The sequence below is a fragment of the Asterias amurensis genome, chromosome 10 (assembly GCF_032118995.1).
Source record: "Asterias amurensis chromosome 10, ASM3211899v1".
NCBI classification, from domain to species: domain Eukaryota; kingdom Metazoa; phylum Echinodermata; class Asteroidea; order Forcipulatida; family Asteriidae; genus Asterias; species Asterias amurensis.
This window is the reverse complement of record NC_092657.1, coordinates 1,543,776-1,558,893: the sequence shown is the minus strand read 5'-3', so window position 1 is coordinate 1,558,893 and position 15,118 is coordinate 1,543,776. Positions and strand designations below refer to the sequence as shown.

The following is a 15,118-nucleotide window of genomic DNA, read 5'->3' as shown; positions in this document are numbered from 1 at the left end:
ATCCCAACTTAGATATTTAGGCACATATGAATCAATCTCAAATGTGGTTTAAAGGAACACGTTGCCTTGGATCGGTCGAGTTGGTCTTTGAAAAGCGTTTGTAACCATTTGTTATAAAATGCATATGGGTAGAAAGATGTTGTAAAAGTAGAATACAATGATCCACACAAACATGCCTCCAAATTGAACGGTTTTCCTTATACCTCGTTGACTAACACGGTCGGCCATTTATGGGAGTCAAGTTTTTGACTCCCATAAATGGCCGACTGTGTTAGTTCACAAAGTAAAAGAAAAACCACGCAATTTCGAGGCAAACTTGTGTGGATCATTGTATTCTACTTTTAAATAATTTTTCCAACCCTATGCATTTTATAACAAACGGTTACAAACGCTTTTTATAGACCAACTCGTCCGATCCAGGGCAACATTTTCCTTTAAGGGTTAGACTTCAGGACTTGCAATCACAAAATTATAGGTTTGAATCCTACCAAGCTTACTGTGGTTCAGTGGTTAGACTGCAGGACTTTTAATCAAAAGGTTGTAGGGTCGTTTCCTACCAAGCTAAGTGTGGTTCAGTGGTTAGACTGCAGGACTTGCAATCACAAGGTTGTGGGTTCAAATCCTACCGAGCAAACTGTGGTTCAATGGCTAGACTGCAGGACTTGCAATCACAAGGTTATGGGTTCAAATCCTGCCAAGCTAACTGTAGTTCAGTGGTTAGACTGCAGGACTTGCAATCACAAGGTTGTGGGTTCAAATCCTACCAAACTATTAACTGTGGTTCAGTGGTTAGACTGCAGGACTTGCAATCACAAGGATGTGTGTTCGAACCCTACCAAGCTAACCGCTGATTCCACAATGACTATGATAAGTATTTTCGTTCAGTCACTAAATCACTTATTCTTGATTTGTGCAATTCATAATCATAGACTTTAAACCAATGTTTGTATGAGAGAGATTGGTTGTTGGATGCTTGGCATTTGATCCCGCTGTGGGATATTGCCGAGTTCCCTTCATGGAAAGATCATCTAAACAATCAAACAATCAAACCAACCTGGGCTTTATTTCACAAAGCACAAAGATTCGTCTTATACGAGCTCGATCGAAAACAAAATCTTTGCTGAAACTCATTATGCATCGACGCGAACTTGGGCCCAATTTCACAGAGCTGCTAAGCACAAAAAAGTGCTTAGCATGAAATTTCTTCCTTGATAAGAACAGGATTACCAACCAAAATTCCATTTCTGGCATATTGCCTGTAACCCGTATTCAGCTGTTGTTTGCTCTTGCTGAAAATCATGTAGAAATTTGATTAGTAAACCTGTTTTTATCAAGAGAAGAAATTTCATGCTAAGCAAATTTTTGTGCTGAGCAGCTCTATGAAATTGGGCCCTGGGGAAAATGAGATGATATGACTGAAGTCGTCTCGACTTTTAATTATAAGCCAACAGAACCTATTATTCTGTTGAATCTTGTAGAGTTTATGAGTTGTACAATTTTTTTTTACCCCACCCAGAATATAACAAAATCGATTGATTTTGGGAAAATATTATTGGATTTATATCTTATTGGTTATTGATTGGTTATTGGCGATGTATTATATTGATTTCTAAATAACCCTATTGCAATCAATCAACACACTTAATTTGAAAATAATCAATAATTTAATATTATCAACTTTTAAACAATGTATAAAATACTTCATTCCGTGTTATCCATTCATAGACAGGTTAGAGGGAATATTAAACAATCGATAATATTGATGAAAAATCAGGTGGTTATTGATTAGGAGAGACTTGAGGGCAGAGGTCATTTGGGTCAATCTTAGGCCCAATTTCATAGCGCTGCCTTAAGGGACAAGTTGCCCTGGATCGTTCGAGTTGGTCTATGAAAAGCATTTGAAACCGTTTGTTATGAAATGCATATATGGTTAGAAAGATGTAGAAAGATGTTTTAAAAGTAGAATATATTGATCAATGCAAATATTTTCCTTTTACCTTGTGAACTAACGGCACACTATCTTTTGGAGCCAATTTTTGACTCCAGAAAATGGCCGACCGTCTTAGTTCGTTAAGTGAGCTGGCATTTCTAATTTGTACAGGAAGCTTATTCCACATGTAAGGGCCATTTACGGAGAATGATCTCTGCAAAAGTTGAATAGCCACTTCTTGGCAAAACAAAAAAGGGAGCAAGAGGTAGACGAACTAAGATGTCTTTGAAGGTGTCAGAGGGTGACTGACTATGAAGTGTCAGTTGGATATTGCTTAATACTTTTGGTTGCCATCAGACTAGCGAGCTACGACACTGCTCATTCTTTTTCTAAGATATTGGGCCATAATGGCCAAGACAAAAAATAACTTTTAATTCTTTGGTACACATCTTATATCAGCCACAATATGGTCTACATGAGGAGCATAGGATTTAACATGTTCAATATGAGTCACCTCTGTTGTCCAATGCCCACCGTGAATGACGACTAATTTTTCTTGTACTTTCCGAGCAGTAGCCTCCCCCCAAGTCTTCCAGGTTTCTTTTGCAGAGCGTTCTGTACATCCATCAACAGCGGATCTTTCTGGTGAAGATTTGGTTCTCTCTGCTGATGCTTCAGTTCCCTCTGGTGATGTTTTGGACACCTCTGGTGACATTTTGGTTCTTTCAATATTTTGTTGTTTTGACATTTCATCTCCACCAGTTGTACGCTTAAAAGAATTTCTCTCTGCCCCAACACTCTGATGTTGGATATCTGTTTTTGTTTCTGCAGTTAAGGTCGAATTTAATTCTAATCTCTGATTGTCTTTCGCTATGTCTGATGACGGTGTACAAGATTCTCCTCGTCTTGAGTTTGCACTTCCTTCCACAACATTTGCGCTACATTCAGAAAACTGAGATTCATCAGCCGTTCCCAATCCAGCAGGGTTAGTTCTTTCCATTGGTTCACAGTTTGTCTCCATACTATCATCATCTTCGAGTGATGCATTGTCAGTTGCTGTTCTTTTACCAGAGGGAGACCCCACAGCATGATGTGGAGGATTAGGTCCACTGTTTGTTTTCTTGGTCTGTGAATGTGATGTCACGTTGCCATGGATATGCAGCATCCCTCCTGTCTGTGGTTTGAGAGCGGCGCAGGCGACCGGCCATCCGTCCTTGGAGCTTGGGATGAGTCCGAGATTCACTCGATCAGCGACACCCTTTGGACAAACCTAGAAGAAGAAAAATGCACATCTTTATCTTAATCAATGTATGGCTGTCGGGTTTGGCATAGCGGTATCTTTCCTCGTCTTCCATCTCTAGGACCCTGGTTCAAACTCCACCGGGGGCACTATGTGGATTGGATTTCAGTCTCTACCTGACTGCCAGGTTTTCTCTGGTATTATGTTGTGCTCAAGTGCACAAGTGTTCTGACCGGGGATTCAAGCTAAACACTCTGCTGCTGACAACACCAACGCTTGGGCTTGATGAACTATACCCGCTCAGTCAGGCCTTAAAGACGTTTCAGTCTTATTTACCAACAATTTTGCAGCTCTATCTGAGGACCCCAAAATTGGAAATCGGACTTAAGTCAAAGAATTTCTTGTCTGGTACATGTGTACAATTCTTATCACACAGCAATGTGTAAAGGGTAAAACAAAAACGACAATATTTACTTGTTTGTTGTCTCCAGCGTGTACTTGGCATCTATCCTGAACGTTGTTTAGCACCAGGTTCTTTTTAAGAGCGTCGACAGCGTCTGGGTTCCACTCACAGGCGTGAACCAGCGAGGCGCCAGCGTGGACCAAATAGGGCAATGTGAAATACCCGATACCTGTATGAAACGAGAAGTAATTAGCAGCGCCCAATTTCATAAAGGTCCTTCAGCTGAGAACGATGGAAAAAAAAATTAAACAACGAGATTTCCAAGTGTCTGCGACTCTGAACACTAGAAGAATACCAGATCCCATTCCATACCTATGACCTTTGACCTACCTGCATAAAGGTCAACTACAGTCTCTCCAGTACAGTCAAAGCCAGCCACTCTTATCTTTTCTGTTATGTTCCCAATGGAGAACATGCAATGTCTGACGTCATAGGTATATCTGTAAAAAAAACAGAACTAGAATAATCAGTAGACCATTACGTCAGCACTTGGTTTGGTAACCCCAGGTCCCAGTTTCATAGAGCTGCTTAGCGGCCAAATTTGTGCTTACTTTGTGAGTTTCGATATCATGGCACTGCATATCTGCAAGCACATCAAAAGGCATGCTGACCTTTCTGTGCTTTCGTTATAAAAATTAATGACATAACAATGCAATTACATGCTGGACGCACAAGTTGGCCGCTTAATTTTCTTGCTTTTTCATGAAATACGCCTGTGCTTACCAGCAAATTTTCTTCTTTTCTGCGCAATGAAATTTGTCTGATACTTCTTTGAAACTGGACTATTTACCTGATGCCATTGTCTTTATGCTCTACCCATCCATTGTTGCCTAGCAACAGGTCAACCCTTGGACTCCTGTAGTCATCTGGGTTGACCCGACCTTTCCTGGCGACCCTTTGACCTCCGAGTACAGATGCCACAATGTTCCAAAGGTCATTGCAGCACTGCCATGTGGTGGAAAGAAAACTTGACTAGGGAAAAATCAGAAATGAGATAGTTGAGACATGTAACTAAATCCAGACTTTTTAAAGGCACTGGACACTTGGTAATGGACCGTTCTGGCTTTCCACTAAGCTCCGCGCACGTGAGCAAGACATGTGTACAAGCACTCCCAATGACATTCTGCACGATTCTACCGCGCGTGCCAAATATACGCGCACTCATGACCGAGTTTGTCCGACCACAATCATTGCTGTGATTGGTCAAAATGGGTGAACGCGCGCAGTTTGATTGACAGGCCGGATCGGTCCATTGTCAAAGAGCATTCTTCTCACTTGGCATATCTCAACATATGCATTTAAACCCTATGAAAATTTGAACGCATTTGGTTGACGAAGTTGAGAGAGATAATGGAAGAAAAAACATTTTTGTCGGACAAGTTGTGAGCTTGATTTCGAGATCCAAGCTGAGGTCTTGAAATAAATTCAAATATTTTAGTAAAAATTACTTCTTTCTGCACATTGGTCCACCAATAAAGGTTAAACTCCAACTTTAATAGTCACAAACCTGCGGCAATAAAATAAGATCTCCATGTTTCTCCCACACATTCGGAATCTCTTTTTCTAAGTCTTCTGGAAATGGAACGGCTAACTCGTTAAACCTCTTTCTCAATTGCTTCACCAGTGTTTGATATGGAGAAACCACAAGCTGTTTCTTTGCCAGCGGGAGGGAAATCAAGGCAAGATGACATTGTATATTGTGGTATCTTCCAGACTTGAGGATATGGTCTAATGGAATTTTTATCTTCAAGGCTTTTACTTCATCATTTGTTTCTGAAACGCAAAGAAGAAAAAACATGTACAAGTTTTCAATCGAAACTCATTCCATACAAAGTCGTCACTTCAAACAAAGATTGTTATCATCATTCACTTTACGCAAGACCTACCCCTAGAACTATGAGGTTCATTCCGCTATGATAGCGGAGCGGAACAAACCTCAGTTCTAGCCCAAGACTATACCTGAATCGAATCGACAGCTGCGCTTCCTGACATCCATTCTGCACCCGACATCAAGACATTCAAGCCAGCCTTCAACCGTGCCCGAATTAGCGGCTACAGCTACAGCTAGATTTCCACGTCATCATGCGTTGAGGTATAGGACGTCCATAGCAACACCCTTAGCAACAGTCGTGGCCGTAGCCGTCAATTCGGATTCGGCCTTAGAGATCCTGAACATGGCAAACTTTGTTTCAAAGGCCCACCCAAATATTTAACTGCTGCGAACCCCAACCTTGACCACATCAACAACATCCTATGGGTGACTGTTCATGAACAAGTCACAGAAACAGATGCCTGTGATGAAGAGAAATACCAGTTGTAGATGTGGGAGGAAAACCCCAAATAGGAAATCCCACAACAATCAGGTAGAGACTGACCACTAATCAACATGCAAGGCTTCGATCCGCAGCCTCGAACCAGAGTCACACAGGACAGAGTGAAAGGCAGGGCATCTAGCCCAGGTTGGACTCCTCCGTTGTATACAGCGCTGACGTCCTACCACGGCTAAGCATAAACCAACCTCACCTACCTAAACAATCTCCTTCATCCATGGTGAAGAAGTGGGATGCTGATGGACTGACTGGGATAGCGACGACATTCACAAATTTCTGAAGCCTCCGAGAAGAATCCCAGATACCATCCATCTCTAAAATACGCCTGCAAGTGCAAAGGTAAGACAATCCGCATAATAAGTTATATAATGGATTAATATGTTTGTTTTTTTTAAGGAAGAAACTGTGTGTTACTCCTCCTGTGAAATGTCTTACTCTCAGACACACAAGTGAACACAGATCGTGTAGAACCTTGTGATGTATACAATTTATGACTGTACTGTGTGTGTTCATTAAAACATGTATGATCATTTTCATGCCTCATGGAGCAATGTGTGTACACATTTGATGATGATGTCACGTCAACAAACAAACAGTCAACAACAACACAGGCAAAACAAAACAAAACAACAACCCACTGTGTATTGAAACGGATGAGCCTTGAGATTGTGATGTAGTAACTCACTCACTCATAACCATATGAGTTCAGTTTACCTCATATGCTGAGCATTGTTGGTGTCAACAACGACTGCAGTTGCCATCGAATTTACTTCCATGGGGGTCGCCATCTTGTTTATATTGCGCAATCACAAAGAGCGCACTCTCTCGGTCGTATTTTGTATACCTTTTGTGCAAAAAGACCCTAGACGAAAACGTATGATTTACGAATGGACGATTTACAGGGTATCAGTCTAAAAAGGAGACAGTTGAACTCCGTTGACCTCTGTAGCACGATCAGGCTCGTCCTCGGAGTGGCGGGGGTCGATCGCAATAGATAGGTTCCCAATAGGGTAGGATACAACCCTGGGAGAAAGGTTGCTGTACCCCTGCCAGACACCAAAAGCGGTACCCACCACGCCCAATGAAAGGGTGGTTTCTTTTACCCCAAAATCAAAGTATAAAAAGTCCCTAAATTTGTTTTATTACTGTATAAAACGTGTGCTTCAACAATTTATTTTCTACGAAGTCAACGCATTATTCCTTTTCCAAAGAATATTAATTAATTTATTAATGCATTTTAATCGAATTATTTTGGTCTCAATCAAAATGAACTGGTACATTTCTTATAATAATATTTATTTATACCTGGAAATTAATGGAGTATTGGGATATATTTTTTGTTTGTCTGTTTATTTGTCTGTTTATTTATGTGTTTGTTTGTGTGTTGTTGTGGGTTTTTTTCATTTGTTTTTATGTATACTTCTTTCGTTCTTGTCCCCTGGCCGAACGGTAAACATAATTTAAACCATAATTTAATTACAATTCCTCTTTTTTAATATATATATATTTCGCCAGCCAGGTTCAAACATACATGAAATAAAGAGTAATAGTTTTATAAAGGAAACTCTCTCCCTTTGTGGTTATCTTTTATCAGAATTTGATGTCAGCCATTCGGTCAGAGACTGAGTGACCGACCCATCCCCCATTACACAGCAACAATTCCTTTTCCGAGAAGGAAGGTATTTTTAGGGTGCGATTTCCCGAACTGACTTCTGGGCCCAATAGAAGCTGACATTTCGCATGATTTTTTTTTTTTTTTGAGAAACAAAAATTTAGTCAGGTACAAGCCACATCAATGCAAACTTAATGTTATTTGGGCTAGTTACCTGTTACTGCTAAGCAATACCTCCTGTGTGCTAAGCAAGTTTTTGTTCGTAATATTGGGCACTGAGCGCAAGGGAAGGGAGGATTAAAAACCGTCAGTTTTCCCCCGAGGTTAGTCACGTGATGTAAACTCTATACTGGAACTGGAAGAGCCGGTTTTTGCAGCCGACATTTTGCGTGAACGCCTATGGACACGGGTCAGTAAACTCAAAAGTGAGTAACTAACTAGTCATTTATCGTCAAAAACTCACCCCAAATTTACTGTAAACGCCCCACAACCCACGCAAAAAGTGTGACACGGGGCTAAGAAGTTACCCCTCTTTCTCAACCCGATCCGTTCGGCTGTTGACATTGTCGCCATCTTGGTGAAAACCGAAGGAGAAAAAATGAGTTCGAAAAGTGGTAAAAGAAAGAGTTCGTCTGGTGGTGGTTCGAAGGGACCCCCAGTACCGGTGGCACCGAGTCAGCCAAGGCTGTGCAAGATTGCGAAAGGAAGTTCGGGTTATGGTTTTAATCTACACAGCAAACAGGGGCAGCATGGCCAGTATATCCGTGGAATTGACGAAGGTAAGATACTTTTTACTATTTACCAACTGTTGCTGCTGTTTTGTCAGACATTAATGATTGAGTTACGTAAAGTTGTAATTAAAATTTAGGTTTGTGGACTGTTGACACGTCTGTCATTTTCAGTGTCCTTGGTTTGGTTTGGTCACACAGTTCAGCAGAGTAGTAATGATTCAGACACTTTGCTTTGCTTCAACTTTTTATTTTAGGGGCAAGTTTTAAAACAAGATCAAGGTAGCCACACTTCAAACTTATTTTATTACTATTAGTAAATGTTCCATAACTACCTCTGTACTATTTGTATTATAATAATAATAATTTACACAGGTTGGTTTTATTTATTCATTCGGTACTGAATGCACTACTTCATGTAATTGAATGCAGGTACACTTCAAACCCATACATTTGCGCTGGTTTGTTGTCATGACTCGGTCTAGTTGCAATAACGTAACCCTCCTCCCGACTTCGCCGTCCGGAGGAGGGTTACGTAATATCGCAACTAGACTCGGTCATATTGTTTGTAGTCGTTCCCGTATCATACTTGGTTTACAACGATTTTCATGATGGTAAACTTCTTGTGTTTTGTCAGCGTTCTCTCTCGTCTTAACTAGCCAAATGTACACTGCAGGACCAATTACAATTCTTTTCAGTCAAGCACAAAAATCAAAAATCCCAACTCAAAGTTTAAGTGGGCTTGTCACTGCCAGTGTCATCAGTTGGTCTTTACGCTGTGGTCCAGTGACTGAGTTTAGTTCTGACAAAACATGTGGTCAAGTGTGTCGTACAGCAAACCTAAGTAAGTGGATCTTCCGTAAAATTCAAGTGGTTGGTTGCTAAACTTGTTAGATGTGTTGGTAAATCAACATGGAGGACACTAGCCCACAAGTTGAATAATATAATCAGTTGAACATGGACACAAAAGTATCGCCAAAAACAGAGTACTTTTCCTTTGAACTTTTATTATCAGTAATATTTAGGTGTAATAAAAAGGAGCTGCTTCAATAAATCGTTAACCCCTGTTGAGATAAGTCTGTTTTTATGACATTATATTCACAGCAGGAGGTTAAATCATCCAGCCATTGGTGGGTGGGTGGTTTCTTGTCGAGTGCTTGACATTTTGGTACAGATGTAGGTTGCCGGCCTAAAAGTTTGTTGGGGTTACCTCAGCGCACTTTCTCGTCTAGGTCTCTATTCCATGGGGTTCCAGTTGCATGGTTCAAAAATCAGCATTTTGCTGCTTACCCCTACTCCGGAGCAGGGGTGCCCCCCCCCCCTGTTCCTCGGGATGCCCATTTGCCGGGGGTACATGTCGGTCAGGGGTAAAAGGATCCAAGTTTGAAATGGCCTGACATTCCCCGTTAACGCCCCCAGGGAAAAGACTTTAGTGTAAAGGGCTTTGTGTGGAACTTGAATCTGACCCAGTAGCAGGAAAGAGTGAATAAGTTAGCCAGCTGGTTCACTTGCACAAAGTTTATATCGGTCCTTGGTGTTTTAACTGGCACCTGATCAGTGTACTATCACTGTTCAGGAAGAATATTAAATTTTATGTTCTAAAAATAAATACTTAAATGGAAAAGTTAGAGAATTTGTTATTTTACGGTGTAACTTCCTTCTTTGGAAATCTGAATGGTCATTCTTTCCTGTTTTTGTACACGTACGACATGTACCTGCATATTATCAAGTTGCAATATTAATAATTTCTAGCAATCACATTATTAATGAGGATATTGAATAAGCAAGGTCTATTTTGTTGAACTTCTGTTGTTTACTTTTTTACACACCCATCGAATAATATTCCAAAGTCCAAAACACACTCTGTGTAGGAATTAAAGCTGATTCTGATCTACCGTATGACTGTGAGGTTGGGGATCATGATTTTTTAGTAAATGCTGACAACAAGTGGTCAATCATGGATCAAAGTCGGTTGTTGTTGACGTTCAAGACGTCAGCGGCGCTTGATGAGCGAAGTCCAAAGTCTAACGCACATCATGTGGCCACACGAAGGGTGCGTTACTGTCTTTGCTTAGTTTGTTGATTTCATTTTCAGGTCTTTCCACTTTCGGTCAAGCCCCTAAAGGCATAATATCATATAGGGTCTCACTTACGTCTTGGGGTTAGGGTCTTATTTCCTCCCGGAAAAGACCCAAAGAGATTTTAATAATAGTAATGTTTAACCAGTTTTTACAACAATGTATTATGCGCTACTTGGCTAAATCAGTCACAAGAACCATAGAGGAATGCAAGAACCATCTCTGCCCTTACATTTACCCATTAATTAACCCTATAGTTAAGTGTTTTGCTTAGGGACACAAGTGTTACCACCAGTATTTGAACCCACACGTGACACTCCACTGATCAGAGCTTGAGTTCAATCCTCTTATCTACTCAACCACAACACCCTATTTTACACATTGTTGTTTTCTCAAGTTGGCTAGTTAATGTTACTTCTTGGATTTTATCAATAAAAGCCACAAGGGAAACTGACTGGGTAAATTTGTAAATGATTTTTGTGGTTGAACAAAGACTTGACTAGAGTGGGATTCGAACCAACGAGCTCCGGATTAACGTGCCGGCGCTCTACCAACTGAGCTATCTAGCCCTATATTGGCGGTGTCCCTATTTTGTCAATATCTTTGTTCGGGGGTGCCAGTCAGCAGCCATACAACCGTTAACTGCCGTGTAGCGAGGGATCACACCACAATTACGATACAACCTGGGAAAAATGTACGGACTTGGGGTCTACAGTTCACAAGTTACCATTTAAATTTGAAATCCTCCGTTAACAGGAGACTTTTGAGACGCTGGTGGCAGCAGATATAATGGCCCTTTTTGCGGCTTTGAGCATAGTGCGACCTGCTCAGTATTGTGCGCGCAATACTGTAAAAAAAGGACTGTCTAAAAGTCTCCTATTGACACGTGTAAAAACGTTAACACTCGGTGAAGAAGTTGCAGCAACTTTACACACGCCTATCATGTCCGCTATTTTGTGAGTCAAAATGAACACAAAGGAAAGGAGTTGACTCCCAAACTGGCAGAGGTGCGCATTGAAATGCAAGGGTCATACACGTACTTGAGACAGTTGCTATGTGAAAAGATTACGGTCAAGCTATAATAAAGAGATTGCGAACACCCATGATATAAAAACGTCAATGAATGTGTTACCGAGGTTTGCTGAACCTGAAGGTTACTATACAAAAGCTTGCTCGATTCATGTGACTTAGCAACTGTCGATAGTCTAAGGAATTCAAGTTTAAGCGGTAAGTTGTGTGACCATCCTCCATAGTGTGATGAAGCAAATCATTGTACACCAGTGTGTTGATGAACACTTCATGTCACTCTGTGGACAATGATGTATGAGAGTGTAATAAAGAGTGTACTGTCACCTGGCATCGCTTACAAACATTGAGTGCCAAAGCCTAGTACATTTGTACACATTTCCCAAACATTGTGTACAATCATGTATGATGTAGTAAACAGTACATTACATTGTACTGTACTGTACTGTATTTGCCACATCTTATTAATGGCTGTGACATACATGTAGTTGATCCAAGTACTGTACTACATACATGATTCACATTGTAATACAGTACACTCGGGGTTCCCCCAGCCCCCAGTAGAAAATATCCAGATGACGTTGTTCCAATTCAGTGTGTTTTACAGCCAAACATCAAAACAAAAACTTGATGCAGAAGGCCCCCAACAAATCCTATGCAGAACCTTGTATACAATATTATGGTAATATTAATGAGACTTTATTTATAGCGCACCGGTCAGTATCCATCATAAGATGCCCATGGTTCCCCCAGTAGAATTTTTTTTGATGACCTTGCATGCTTCAGCTGAACATCCAAACACAAATTTATTCCAGAAGGTCAACCCCCCCCCCTCCCCAGGAAAACCCTTTGTAGAATATAAAGATGATAATAATGAGCCTTTATAACGCACTGGTCAGTATCCATCATTAAGATGCTCATAGTTCCCCAGTAGAAAACATTTTGATGACCTTGTTCAGCATACTTCAGCCAAACATCAAAACCAAATTTATTCCAAAAGGTCCCCCCCCCCCCTCCTCCTCCCTCCTCCCTTCTGAGAACCGTGTGTACAATATAACTATGATAATAATGAGCCTTTATAATGCACTGGTCTTTATCAATCTTAAGATGCTCATGGCGCAGCGACACATCTTAGGCAGCAGTCCTCATTAGGTGAGTCTTAAAGGAAGTTTTCAACAAAGCCAATTGTATACGGACAATGACTGATGATAACTTCAAAAAAACTTATCATGAAAGAACCCTGGCCAAAAATGATAACTGACACGCTGTGATAATGAGATTACAGTGTTACATCATCCCCATATGACCCTGTATTGGTCCTTGCACTATGGAAATACAGAGCGTTTTATGCATTAAAGGCATTGGACACCTTTGGTAATTGTCAACGACCAGTATTCTCACTTGGTATCCCAAATGCATAAAATAACAAGTCTGTGAACATTTGGACTCGATTGATTATTGAAGAGAATCATGAAAGAAAAAACACCCGTGTTTTGTTGCACAAATTTGTGTGCTTTCAGATGCCTCATAAATTTGAATGAGAAATTACCTCTTTCTCAAAAACCATGTTACTTCAGAGGGAGCCGTTTCTCACAATGTTTTATACTATCAACCGACAGCTCTCCATAGGTTTAGGTTAATGGTCTGTATTTTTCTACCCAAACCAAACAGTGCACTCTTACAGTGTCCGCCATCTAAAAATGGCTATTCCGGCTTATTGCTTGTTATCAAGTAAGTTGTTTTGCTAACAATTATTTTGAGGAATTACCAATAGTGTCCAGTGCCTCTACAGGAGGATGTGTGTACACACACTGTATAAGAGCTGCCTCTCTATTTTGTACACACAGCAGATTTTGATTCTAATTCTACTGAACGTCTAACACTCTGTAGTGTGGTCATGCATATGGTCCGATTAGCCAATCGGAATAGGATTACCGACCAGGCTTGTTTAAAGGTCACAGGAAAATGTATCTATTCCAATCCTGCTCTTTGCCTACTTAAGTCAGTCTTGCCCTTTTCCATTTGAGCACAAACAGAGTTATCTCTTAAAGCCATTGGACCCTTTCGGTTCAGGAAAAAACAAAAAAAGTTCACAGATTTACAAATAACTTACAGGGTTTACATAAGGCAATGGTGAAAGACTTCTCTTGAAATATTATTCCATGAAATGCTTTACTTTTTGAGAAAACAGCAAAACAATATAAATTCTCGTTAACGAGAATGAGAATTACAGATTTATTGTAAACACATGTCATGACACGGCGAAACGCGCGGAAACAAGGGTGGGTTTTTCCGTTGTTTTCTCCCGACTCCGATGACCGATTGAGCCTAAATTTTCACAGGTTCAAATGTTATTTGATATAGAAGTTGTGGTACACAAAGTGTGGGCCTTGGATAACACTGTTTACCGAAAGGGTCCAATGACTTTATACACTTTCGGTAAACAGTTTTGTCCAAGTCCCACACTTTGTGTATCACAACTTATAAATATATAAAAAAACAAACCTGTGAAAATTTAGGCTGAATTGGTCATCGGAGTCGGGAGAAAATAACAGGAAAACCCACTCTTGTTTCCGCATGTTTCGCCGTGTCATGACATGTGTTTAAAATAAATCCGTAATTCTGGATTTGATACTGTTTTAATGTTTTCTCAAAAAGTAAAGGATTTCATGGAACAATATTTCAAGAGAAGTCTTTCACCATTACCTTCTGTGAACCCTGTCAATTATTTGTATAGCTGTGAACTTTACATTTTTGTTTCTGAACCGAAAGTGTATTTATGGCTTTAAGGAGAAAGTATACATAATTATTTAGTAATGACTCTGAAAATTAATGGCAATACAAACTTTTGGTTTACATCAGCTTTCGATAGTAGGCCTTTAAAGGCGTGGACACTATTGGTAATTACTGAGAATAATTTTAATTATTCTCAGTAATGCTGTTAAAACAGCATAAAAACTTACTTGGTAACTTGATAGTACAGTGTATAAGACATTGTGAGAAACGACTCCCTCTGAAGTAACGTAGTTTTCGAGAAAGAAGTAATTTTCCACTAATTTGATTTTGAGACCTCAGAATTAGATTTTGAGGTCTCGAAATCAAGCATTAAGCATCTGAAAGCAGACAACTTTGTGTGACAATTTGGGTGTTTTTTTCTTTCATCAAAATCTCCCAACTTCGACGACCAATTGAGCTCAAATTTTCACAGGTTTGTTATTGTATATATGCCTATGTTGAGATACACCAAGTGAGAAGACTGGTCTTTGACAACTACCAATAGTATCCAGTGTCTTTAAAGGAACACGTTGCCTTGGATCGGACGAGTTGGTCAAAACAAAAGCGTTTTTAACCGTTTTTTATATAATGCATATGGTTGAAAAGATGTTTTAAAAGTAGCATACAATGATCCACACAAGTTTGCCTCGAAATTGCGTGGTTTTCCTTCTACTGTGCGAACTATCACCGTCGGCCATTTATGGGAGTCAAAATTTTGACCCCCATAAATGGCCGACGTGTTAGTCGACGAGGTAAAAGGAAAACCACGCAATTTCGAGGCATGTTTGTGTGGATCATTGTATTCTACTTTTACAACATCTTTCTACCCATATGCATTTTATAAAAAACGGTTACAAACGTTTTTCAAAGACCAACTCGACCGATCCAAGGCAACGTGTTCCTTTAATCACCATTAGTGTTTTGTACCACTAACAG

At 40.2% G+C, this 15,118-nt stretch overlaps 2 protein-coding genes across 10 annotated transcripts in view; one reads left to right on the top strand and one right to left on the bottom strand.

Annotated features, from left to right (window-relative positions):
- Positions 1–441: 441 nt before the first annotated feature.
- Positions 442–6,749, bottom strand: LOC139942850 (tRNA wybutosine-synthesizing protein 2 homolog). Of its 3 annotated transcripts, none has more exons than XM_071939642.1 (7): positions 6,678–6,749; positions 6,161–6,288; positions 5,141–5,406; positions 4,424–4,605; positions 3,964–4,073; positions 3,645–3,802; positions 442–3,200 (listed from the first exon to the last, which is right to left on the bottom strand). In XM_071939642.1, the coding sequence occupies exons 1-7, from the start codon at positions 6,737–6,739 to the stop codon at positions 2,361–2,363; spliced, it is 1,746 nt and encodes a 581-aa protein (XP_071795743.1). In that variant the 5' UTR covers positions 6,740–6,749; the 3' UTR covers positions 442–2,360. The 3 variants fall into 3 exon arrangements, with proteins under 3 accessions (XP_071795743.1, XP_071795744.1, XP_071795742.1); XM_071939643.1 differs by having other exon boundaries at positions 6,602–6,709; XM_071939641.1 differs by lacking the exon at positions 6,678–6,749 and having other exon boundaries at positions 6,161–6,582.
- A 1,201-nt stretch (positions 6,750–7,950) lies between these two features.
- LOC139943494 (uncharacterized) overlaps positions 7,951–15,118 on the top strand; it is a 43,226-nt gene continuing 36,058 nt past the window's right edge. For all 7 annotated transcript variants that reach the window (XM_071940302.1, XM_071940307.1, XM_071940306.1 and 4 more), the window contains exon 1: positions 7,951–8,354. In XM_071940302.1, coding sequence (XP_071796403.1) covers positions 8,174–8,354 — 181 coding nt within the window. In that variant the 5' untranslated portion in view covers positions 7,951–8,173. The remainder of the gene's footprint in view (positions 8,355–15,118) is intronic.

What these genes read in the sequence shown, in the direction of transcription:
- LOC139942850 (XM_071939641.1), bottom strand. Translation starts at nt 6,500, where the DNA reads ATGAAAATGATCATACATGTTTTAATGAACACACACAGTACAGTCATA. An exon ending in ATCTTATTTTATTGCCGCAG is followed by an intron (nt 4,606 to 5,140) that starts GTTTGTGACTAT and finishes ATTTTTCCCTAG; the next exon opens with TCAAGTTTTCTTTCCACCAC. An exon ending in TGTAGTTGACCTTTATGCAG is followed by an intron (nt 3,803 to 3,963) that starts GTAGGTCAAAGG and finishes CGTTTCATACAG; the next exon opens with GTATCGGGTATTTCACATTG.